We start from the raw sequence: 11,149 nt of genomic DNA, 5'->3' as shown, positions 1-11,149 counted from the left end.
AGCAGGCTGAGGAGCGAGGGAGTATGGGCTAGCGACATGGGTGGGGTCGTTTGGGTGGTCAAACGGGTGAAACAGTGCGAACGGACCATTTTTGAGCCAAATCGGTGTGTTATAACCCACGGTTCTAAGGGTGTGCCCGAGGTCCGAGCGTGTTTTGGGTCGAAAAGTTGACCTGGGAATCCTAGGCAGGCTGAGAAGAAGGGAAGTGTGGGCCGACGGGGTGAGAGGCTATTTGGGTGGTCAAATGAGCGATTTTTGTGATTTTTGGTGTATGTTAGCCCATCGATGAAGGGTGAGCTCGGGCCTCAGCTTCAGCAAAAATTTTGAGCAAAATTTCTCAAACAATCTCCCAACATACTACTAAATAGATTGATTTTTTTTGTACGAGGTCAGGAGAGCCATTTTCCAAGTCTTTTGCGGAAGTAAATTCATTAGTTAGTTTCAAATAAAACAAAATGTAGGAGTAAAGGGCTAAATAAGTGAAGTAATGGTTAACAAGTGTTAAATAGGAAACGTGTAGGAGGTAAAGTGGAAATTAGTGAATAGTAGAAAGTAGATGGGTAGAAAGAGGCTGGAAGGGAGAAATGAGGGATCTATGGCGGAGAGTTCATCATGTTCCATGGTTCGTCTGAATATCGGTAACTAGCCCAATCTTCGATCGATCTCTTCTGATCTCACGATTGTCTCTCTCTCTCTCTCTCTCAACTCAGTCTTTTTTTTTTCTAAATAAAGGAGGGAAGAAGTTTTGCACAACACTGGATACCCTCACTCAACGTGAGCCGGACTCCATGCTTGCTGCTATGTTTAGTGGTCGTCACACTATCTGCCACGACTCAGACAAGGTACACCAAAATAGTCAGCAAAATAAAAGAAACAAGCTAACAAATTACCTTCAATTTCTTCTAATTTTCTACAAAAAATATAAAAAATCACCAATTTTTTGCCACTCAATATTCTACTCCTTTATTTGGAAATGGAGTGCTGAATTATCATGTACATAAGCTTTTGTGTGTAATAATCTGTGACATCATGTTAGTATTGACACTAGTTTGCTCAGCTTTTGTGTCTAGTGTTCTCGTAGGATCAATGATTTTGCTGTTTCTTAGTTCAAACTTGGATAATTCTAGGTAAACTGAGCAGGTGCCCAGGGTCAAATACTGGTTTTGTTTTGATAACCATAATGCAGTGTGCATTCATCCATATTAGAAATTAGCTCGAAGGCTTTGTTCATCGGTATTTGCTGGTTCTTTAGTTTGAGGAAATGTTATTTATATCTCTCCTTGTCAAAAATACTTTTTTTTTTTTCAATCTTTGGCAGGTATCAAGCTCGTGCTCCTTCATGTTGATCTTTGAGAAAAGACATGATCTATGTTTTCACGACTTAATAACTCCTTTCAACGTATTTTTGCAGGGATACGTATTCGTTGATAGGGACGGAAAACATTTTCGTCATATCCTTAATTGGTTGAGGGATGGTGTAATTCCACCCCTGAAAGATTCTGAATATGCTCAGCTTCTGCGGGAGGCGGAGTACTATCAGCTTCTTGTAAACCCATTATCCTCCTTAATTGTTTATCGTGCAATTATGTATGTTAGATGTTCTAAATTTACGCATATTGCCATATAAAGGTGGTCACTAAGATTTAAGGGCATATTTTGTTTGCTTGAACCATGTGCCTGTGCCTTGTGGAAGTGTATGATTGAAATGACTTTTCTAATTTTTTCAAGCCTTGGAGATATGTTTCTGTAACTTTTTGGTGATTCATATAGATGATATACTTTCATTCATTTGTTTATGCTTCTTAAAGACATAAGAGAGTCTTATATTTAGCCTCTTCAAATGGAGCAGGATCAGATTTGTCCTAGATGGTTGAGCTATTTGTGATATAGGTTGAGGTTGCTTGAGATTTACCTTTTTTTCTGTCAGGGGTTTGCTTGAGATTTGCTTGGTTTACAAACCAGTATATTTCCTGAGGTTGTATTGGACCAAAGAGCTACTTGTCATAAAATATCTTTTGAAAGCTAAAGTAGTTTGTGTGTCTAACTGAGTTGTTAAGAGCTCTTAGTTTACCTATTTCATTTCAGGGACTAGTAGATGGAATTAAAGCTGCCCTGAGTAAGAGGAAGGAGGATGAGGAGTTGGGTACTGAATTGACACGCATTGACATTATCAAATGCATACAGTCTGACAGAGTCAGATTTCGGGGAATTAATCTTTCTGGTCTTGATCTTTCGAAGTTGGTAATATAATCTAGTGCTAGACTAATTAATTTCTTTATGCTCTTATTTGCCAAAGTTTGTAATATAATTTTACCGAGAGCTTGAACCGTGATCTGATTATGCTCTTGGTTCAAACTAGGTAAAAAATCATAGACTCTCCACTTTCAATAGTTGTTGAAATACAACTGCATCATTGGTAAACTTCTCTAGGAAATCTTGATACTAATCGATTTCCTGCCATAACCCACTTATCTAGGAATAATAAACAATGATAGTCAACCACCTTGCTTTTAATGGAATGGATTTTCACTACGGGGATTCAGAAGTAAACATACAAACTATCTGAGGGGTTCAACATGTACTATATCTACATAAAAAATAGTTTTAATCATGCATGAATAGTATAATTTTCTATCAAAGGGGATTCGGATGAACCCCCTGGCCCAAGGGTAGCTCTGCCCCTATCGATATTGAACTTTTTTTCCTTGAGCTAAGGGTCTATCGGAAACAACTTCGCTACCTCCAAGGTAGGGGTAAGGCCTACGTACACTTCACCATTTCCAGACCCTACTTTGTGTGATTACACTAGGTATGTTGCTGCTGTACAAAGGTGAAAATTCCAAAAAGGAAGCCCATCTTGATGGCATCTAATCTCCCAAGCATTTTGGCAATGCCAGTTGTGTTGGTATCATTTTTCATGCAATTCTCTACAACTTTTTAATCAGTCAATGGTATCTGTTCTATGTGTAGGACTTGTCATTTGTGGATTTCAGCTATGCATGTCTGAAAACAGTGTTCTTCTCACGTGCCAATCTTCAGTGTGCAAAATTCAGGGTATTATTGCTCAATTGAATGTTACTGAATCTTCAACTGCAGTTAGTGTGTAAATCATTGAGAATGTTGTACTATTATAATTACTGTCATAATACCTTTGGGGAGGGTGCCCAACTGCTTTCAGCAGTAGATTTCTTTTATTTACACTAGTGATAATAGTCTAGAATAATATAATATATAATTCTGAGTAAGAACATAGTAGTACTCTTATCCTTACCTTATCAAAAAAAAAAAGCATAGTAGTACTCTTGTTTATGCGGATGAGTTACTTGGTTTCAGTTTGGGAGTTTTGGAGGTTTGATTTGTTGAAGGGAGAAAAGTTTGGAATTTGATGTGCTCTCTCTTTAGCTTTGTTTGACTAAAAAGTTCTAGAGTTTTCTACTTTCCAAGATTAGGAATTATGTTTTGCAGTGTTGCAATGGTCAACCTTAGGCAGGCGTTCAACCGGAGCTGATTGGCACGCTTGAGTCTGATTGGTGTTATTGATGAGAGGTGAGTGACTTAGTAGCCAATTTTAGAAGAATGGCTGGACTGGGGTTTGACTAAGTTATACCAGCTTGATGAAAGGCTTGTAGTCTTGTTTGGTTGCAGCATAGGAAGGAGGAAGAAGTTATGGAGATGGTTCGCTTTGTTAGATGGACTCTTCATTTTTTCTTGAAGTACCCATGTTGAATGGGCATGGCATTGCTAACAACTTGTTGGATTGATAGCTTTTGCGGACTCTCATGCTCCACCAATGTAACATTGACACTAAGGATTTAAAATCCGTCTCGGCGATTTCTAGTCTTCTTTTGCAAATCGTCTCATTTTATGCCCAGGGGTGTTTAGCACATTATTATTGATTAAGTGGTAGTTTGTATAACAAATGTACAGGATTGCATGCCTTATATTGGGTTCAAAAAGTTTTGGAGATAGTAAGCAACGTTGCATAGACTCTTCATTTGCCTTGATATTCCTACGTTGACTGGGTATGACATGGTAATATCGTATTGGACTACGTGTGGTTAAATCTCTTTCCTGACTCCGTATAGCATAGACATAAGCATGCTCAAGGGTATGGCCTAGTGATCAATAAAGTGAGTTGAGAACTATGAGGTCTTAGTTTCAAATCATAGCAGAGACAAAAACACTAGGTAATTTCTTTCCATCTGTCTTAGCCTTGGTGGATAGAGTACCTTGTACTTGTTGCTGGGGAGGTGGCGGGTACTTGGTGGAATTAGTCAAGGTGCATTCAATCTAGCCTGGACACCACGGTTATTTAAAAAAAAGCATAGACATAACCATTTCAATCTGTCTCAGCCGATGTAAGTCATTGCGAATTGTCTCATTTGGTTCTGAGGGTATTTGCAAACATACTTGTGACTAAGCTGGTTGTTTCTATAAGTTAAGTGCACAAGATTGCTTGTTTACTTGCAGTTTGAAAAAAGATTGTGTATTTTCTCTTTTATGTAGTGATACACTCCTGGTTGGGTGGTGCTATATTCAGTGTTTTTGTTTACAGGGAGGCTCAAGGAACATGTGTACTTCTAAGCTCTTAACAGTAATACCTTCCCATGACTTGTTTCTAAATAATACTTTTCTTTTCCTTGGTCGGTCTTTAACTTTTGTCGCAGGATGTTGATGCTGAAGCTTCCATTTTTCACAATGCCACATTACGCGAGTAAGCTATAGCACATAATCTTTTGGTTTCCACATCTTATGTAGATCATGCATAGTGTTTAATCATCTTTACAGCGTTTGATTTTTTGAAGATTCATCCTCTTTTTAACAGGCTTTTCATGTTTGCAAGAAATAAAATTTTAAGCACATAAATGTTATTTCCAGCTCATCTTTTCTGTCAAGTTGCAACCTTAGTGATTTCGTCTTGCCTAGGGAAGATGTGAATTCACTGGAGCAAATCTTCGTGGAGCTGTATTAGCTGGTGCTAATCTTCAAAGTGCAAATTTACAAGGTAATGGTTAGTACGGAGTACAGTTCTGCACAAGTTAGACTACAATGTACAACCAATAGTTTGTCTTTCTTCAAGTTTTTCGTTACTGTGGTTTGAGCCATATCCAAGCTCCTTGTTTCCTGAAAAGGAAAGGAGAACAGAAGAAGGTAGAGAGGCTAGAGAGGGGAGGGGGAGGGGGTAATTAAGAGAATGAGAACAGCAAGAATTACTTGTTTCTCTGCAAGAGAGTTATTTTTTGAGTGATTTCTGTACCATCAGCCACTCCTATGGAAGTGTGCTATGTTTCTGTTCTATGGTGCATGTTTGAAGTGTTATGTTCTAGAACCTCAAATGTTTAGTGTTAGACTGGTAGGTTATAATGTTTGAATAGGTGTATTCGGAATTCATTAACTTATCAGATAATCAACGTATCTTCTTCTGCTCTTTGTCAAATAATAAGAGCACGTTTTAGGATAAAAGTGCACCTATTTTGAACGTGGGGTAGAGATTTTTTCTCTGCCTCATAGGGTGTAAGGTCAAAAATGTATTCTCAGTAATAGCTTTAAATGATCTCAAGTAGATTGGCGGGCCCCATTTTGTTTGTGCTCAACCTCTATGTTCTTCTACTTGTCAGTAAATCTTTTCCTTATCTGCAAAAGAGAACATCCACACTGCTCCGCTTTCCTTTAATACCAGCATGGCTTTTGCTGTATGATTTATTCTCTAAAGCTATTGAGGAGAATTAATTAATGTGTCATGGAAGTTACGAAAATGACTGTGGGATGATGGGAATGCTTTGTGGATGTTAATGGAACTGCTAATTCTTAACTTGCTGTAAATATTAAATCTCATTGATGATTGTCCTCAACTTTATTCAATCAACCAACTATGCCTGAATGTCTTCAACTTCAATCATTTGGAGAATGTCAATGTTGGCTTGCTGCTGTTAGAGATGTTCTTGCTCTAATTAGATTTGCTTGCTGTCTTATTCTGTAGTTCGAAAGCTAGCCAATGCTTCTCTTAGATGTTTAAATTAGGAAATTTTGATTTCCAGGATAGCTGTAGCAGTAATTTATATTTTAGCATTATGCTCTGTGTGACTGTGTCTCCTATAAGAAAAGAAACTTGTAAATCATTCATTGAATTTGTTCAGTGGAATGCCAAATTGGCTCATTCTTTTGAATTTAACAGAGCAATGCCAATTTGCTTCATTATGTTGGATGTAGCTAAATTATAATAATTGATTAGAAATTCGGCCGCTAACAGGGTCAGAACGTGACTTTTCCATGCTTTGTAACAAGCTAAAGAATAAAGAGTCATTTTCCTTTACAATACCGCTAGACTATGTATAAATCGACATATATTTTTATCTAAAAATTCTCCTGATGCTTTCGCAGGCTCTTCTTTTTTCCCATGTAAAGTCTGATTAATGATCTGCTTGTTGTCTAGATATCTTTTTTTCTTATTATTTGTCTTCTTCTCCCTGACATATGTATTATTGTGATAATCTATCTTCCTTTATTTCAATACAGATGCTTGTCTAATAGGCTGTAGCTTTTGTGGGGCGGATCTTCGTTCTGCTCACCTACAGGTTAAATTTTAAAACTGCAAACCTGTTTTTGGCTGCGTCCTCTGTGGACCCTTTTTAAATTTGTTACTTGTACATGTTTTCTGGACAAAATATTCTACTACAGTTATTCATCTTTGATGGTAGAAAATGAGCTTGTAAAGATTTGGAATAACGCCTAGATTTACAACTCCGTTTAGCATTTATATACTGAGGCTTGTGTAGATGTGCTAAATTACTGTTTATTTTTATTCCGAAATTCTCAGACGGCGGATCTTACCAATGCCAACCTCGAAGGAGCTAATCTTGAAGGAGCCAATCTGAAGGTAAAAGTTATGCATGTATTACTTTTGTCTAAATTCATCTAAAGGTGGAGTAATATTGGATACAGAAGCAGCTATTATAACTATAGTCAAAAGTATTTCTCTGGTGAACAGGTGACTTTTAAACTATTTTTATTGCTCGTAATTCATTAGAAGTTCGCTCAACCAACCTCAGTTTATTTGCGCTTCTGCTTAAACTTGCAAACTTTCTTTAAAAGTACTTCTTCAGACTGTTAAAATATTTTTACAGCTTGAAATTCACTGGAAGTTCTCTCAGATGGACTTCATTCTGTTTCTGCTAAATTTTTTGTTTAATAAGATGATCGGTTTCTCATTTCTGCTAAAATCTTACTAACTGTTCTTTAACAGTGACTTTTAAGCATTCCATATAAGTTTTTGTTTCTTGCTTGGACCACAGTTTCTTGAAATAAGAATAAGCAACCTTCCGACAGTCTATATAGGCAATTCTTCTCTACACAGCTTCAAAGTGCTTTTTTGAAACAATTGAACATTTAATATATTATCCTAACACAGTAACGCATGGGCCTTCCAATCGCCTCAAAATCAATTCCTTCATGTATTATGCTATTTAGTATTTTTTGGCCTGACCTGCAGAACTGTACAATTAAATGGTGAAGGGTCTGAGATCACTAACTACTAGGGGCTAAAGTTGACAAGGCATGAAATGTTTAACCTGTACTGAGAAACATATTCAGACAGCACCTTATAAGGCGTGCAACCCTCCTTCCCTTCTGATATGTGATGGGTCCTACATTACTTGCCTATTGATGCCACCCAAGCCCTTCTTTGTCTTCACCTGTACGGGCCATTCAATTGTTTCCATAGACACTTGTGAAACCCGGTTTACTATACCACCTAAAGTCTAATGCAAGAAGATTTCTTCTTTCAGTCTCAAACCAAGAGGTTCTACCAATCCCCTCCAGTCACTTGAGTAAACGAATTTCCCAAAGAGCCTGAAATAAATCTCTCACCAGTAATCAATTTTTTCTTGAACTTCACTGTCAGGGATCCGCTCTCTCTCTCTCCTTTTTTCTTTGGGGTCTATAAATAGTAAGTGCAGTCATTATTAGAGGGGCACCAGGGGTTTGCAGATCCTTCTATTGTCAAAAAGTACAAATGATAATGAGAAGTGAGAGTACTATGAACCATACAATAGCCTACTCATTCAAAGAGCATATGAATTCTTGTGATGAGTCAGCTACTCTTATTGTAGTTACTTCTGAATCCAACAAGAGTCAGTTTCCTGTAATGCCTCTTAATTGATTTTCCACCACTTATTCCAGGGTGCAAAGTTAACCAATGCAAATCTGAAGGGTGCAAACCTTCAAAGAGCTTATCTTCGGCATGTGAATCTTCGTGATACAGTAAGTCATATTACCACTGCCAATTGAAGTGCTTTGTTATTTCTGTATGTTTCAAAGCCAGGTTTTCATTCACTGACAAGGATTAACCTTTGCCCAGAACTTTTGCTGGATGTTCTTGTAATCAAATTAACCATTGAATTTCCATCTGGAAGGAAAGAAAGTTGATAATGTGAATCAAAGTTCTCGTTAACATTAATGAAGTTATATATCTCACTTCTCAGGGAGATCCAGTGGAGCCTTCTTAGTCTTTGAAATGCAAACTACTTATAGGAAATGCATTTCACATCACCAACTATTGGGATCCTAATAATCATGAATTTCTAAAGATATGTAAATGACACACTCTCCCATTATAAACCATCTCTCCTGTGAATCTGCCTTTGAATACCTTTTCGACTCAAATCATTGAGTTTTGGGCGGTTCGTGTGGCTACTATCTCATGAGTCCATTTCGACTGCAAGTTGCTGTCTTGCAGTGTTGAAATAACTTTCCCAACCTCTCAAGTTTTCTTGTGCTGTCTTGCATATTTCTAATTGCGACTACTAAATCGTACTTTATTTTCTATGTATTATGTGTAAAGCATGAGAAGTTAACATTACCATTTTTCAATGTCTAGCACCAGGTTTCGAGTAAAACGGTATGTACATTATGCTCTTTGACTACTTAATATCTCATCAACCCGAAAAGGCCAAAAGGCAGAATGTTTTAGTTATGAATATATGGCATCTATGAAGTTTATGAGACACCTACCAAATTCTGTGCTAGTCACAGCCCCAGAATTTATGACATATTAGAAGCATAACTTTCCCCTAAGTTGTGGTTACTGATTGGGCGAGGAATATGTAACACAGTTTGTGCTATCCTAAGGCCAGTTTTGTGCTACTAGCATGTGATTTTTGCGGTCACATGCGCAAAACTTGCATGGTGATACCCTAAATTTTGCTCTCGGATTATCAAGTTTGATCCATTCTAGAGAGGTACCATTGAGATTTATACTAGAGTAAGTATAAGCAGTGAATTTGTAGAGCTCCTATTAGTTTTGGATGCATTTATTATTATTTTATTTTTTTTGTACGAAAAGGTACTAAACTCTGCCAGAAGCAAGAATTCCATTTCCATGAGCATCTTCCCATAGTAGCTAATCTGTGTCATGTCTGTGACCTTTATTTGCCAAAAAGTCCGCACACTGATTTTGCCTCTCTCCAGATGTTGATAATATTTGCTTAATTGACTTCCAGCGGGTATCTGCAATCTTCGATAATAATCCTTGGAGGATGAAACTGCATATCGTCTTGGTTGATAAGCTTAACAACAACTGAACAATCTTTTTCCATTTCTAAGTCCCGTTTGGATTGACTTTTGGCTTTTGACTTATAAGCCAAAAGCCAAGTTAGAAATTCTAACTTGTGACTTTTGGCTTATGTTTAGCATTTTAGCTTAAAACAAAGTGCTTATAAGCACTTTTTAAAATTTACCCAAACACTCCAAAAGTGCTTAAAAGTTATTTTTTGGTTTCAAAGCAGATAAAATAAACCATTCCAATCAGGCTCTAACTCTTAGAATCTCATTGCCTTTGCTAATTGTAACCCTTGTTTGACTCCTAGTTCCGTAGTGAAGCTTGAGGTTGGTTTCATCTTATCTGAATATCCATTATCCACTTCCCCTGATCATGTCAGAAAAGTCATCCAAAAGCAGCATCTCCAGTTTGGATTTTACATTACCATTAGTATTCAGTTTAATCTTTTTCCTAAACAAGGAAACCAAGTGAATGATTAGATTAACTTTAGATGTAGAGGTTAGTCAAGGGAATATTTCAACATTTTGCCAAGCATAATCACTAATATGTGCAAAGATCTATTGGTAGACATTTTATTTTCATTCAAATTTCTATTTCTTTCTTTCTATATACCAAATAGATGGAAATATAAGTGTAACACTACAGGAGATCCCTAATTCAAGCGTAAGCATAATATTCATGGTATCAATCTCATTTTGTGAGAGGAAAGCTATTCCAAGTTTATTTATATTTTGGACATGCCCTAATAATATGTGAAGGGTCCTCCACATCATCATCACGTCGTTTGCATTTGGGGGAGGCTATCACAATCTAAGCTCATTTGGCATAAGCTTTTTATGTCTTGCAAGCCATATTAAGTGTTTTATTTTCTCAGGAAGGTGAAGTTTCCATATATTAGTCAATATCCTATCATTTGAGTTGTATGCAACTATGCTTCTTAGCACCACTGCATGCAATGTAGAAGTGTCTGATATGACAAAAGTCCTAAGCATGTTTTCTGATGGTATATTTGCCTATAATAGAGGGGAAGAGGCGCAAAGCTTGGAGGGTGTGATTCATCTCTGTTGCTTAGTATTCTCTGCTTGCCACTGTAATTGATTCTAGTTGGAACTAAATATTTCATTCTCTTTCTCTCAGCATTTGGAGGGAGCAAAGCTTGATGGTGCCAATTTACTGGGTGCAATCAGATGACACCACGCATTTGTTCTCACCCCAGACCTCTCCCAGAGTAAAGAGAACTACATTAATGAATTGTATAGAATAGTATCCGAGACTAGAGCATGTATTGACTGATTATTGTAGTTTTATTTGGTGTTTCAAATCTCAATTTTATCTATATGTATGGGTAAACCCAAATTGTTGTTTCAAACAAAGCAACCATTCTGGCCTTGCAAAGTTCTTTAGATTTTCAGATGATCATACCAGACGTTCCAAGAAGAATTGACATGCACTAGCCTGGCTGGAGGCGCGAATTTGTATGGAATACCGCTAAGATGCCTGCACAGAAGGGTATTTCAAAAGACTCATGCACTGATCCTGCAGATCTAGTTTAAGAAAATACAAATGCATCTAATCCAGCGCAGAACGCTGAAG

General features: G+C 37.2%; 1 protein-coding gene across 3 annotated transcripts; it reads left to right on the top strand.

Annotated features, from left to right (window-relative positions):
• The first annotated feature begins 476 nt into the window (after positions 1–476).
• Positions 477–10,975, top strand: LOC107844066 (FH protein interacting protein FIP2). Of its 3 annotated transcripts, XM_016688559.2 has the most exons (11): positions 478–638; positions 733–842; positions 1,412–1,546; positions 2,086–2,241; positions 2,971–3,054; positions 4,668–4,714; positions 4,932–5,005; positions 6,517–6,575; positions 6,818–6,877; positions 8,179–8,259; positions 10,694–10,975. In XM_016688559.2, exons 1-11 carry the CDS (start codon positions 557–559, stop codon positions 10,745–10,747), a joined length of 942 nt encoding a protein of 313 aa, XP_016544045.1. In that variant the 5' UTR covers positions 478–556; the 3' UTR covers positions 10,748–10,975. The 3 variants fall into 3 exon arrangements, with proteins under 3 accessions (XP_047253538.1, XP_016544045.1, XP_016544047.1); XM_047397582.1 differs by lacking the exon at positions 1,412–1,546 and having other exon boundaries at positions 477–638; XM_016688561.2 differs by lacking the exon at positions 2,971–3,054.
• The last annotated feature ends 174 nt before the right edge of the window (positions 10,976–11,149 follow it).

This window comes from Capsicum annuum, chromosome 10, assembly GCF_002878395.1.
Source record: "Capsicum annuum cultivar UCD-10X-F1 chromosome 10, UCD10Xv1.1, whole genome shotgun sequence".
NCBI classification, from domain to species: domain Eukaryota; kingdom Viridiplantae; phylum Streptophyta; class Magnoliopsida; order Solanales; family Solanaceae; genus Capsicum; species Capsicum annuum.
This window is presented reverse-complemented; position numbering and strand designations above follow the sequence as displayed.

Bases quoted from the DNA above. Each gene is read 5' to 3' on its own strand.
- LOC107844066 (XM_016688559.2), top strand. From the start codon at position 557: ATGGGTAGAAAGAGGCTGGAAGGGAGAAATGAGGGATCTATGGCGGAG. The intron at 843-1,411 runs GTACACCAAAAT...GTATTTTTGCAG, and splicing joins TCTGCCACGACTCAGACAAG to GGATACGTATTCGTTGATAG. The intron at 3,055-4,667 runs GTATTATTGCTC...CTTTTGTCGCAG, and splicing joins TTCAGTGTGCAAAATTCAGG to GATGTTGATGCTGAAGCTTC.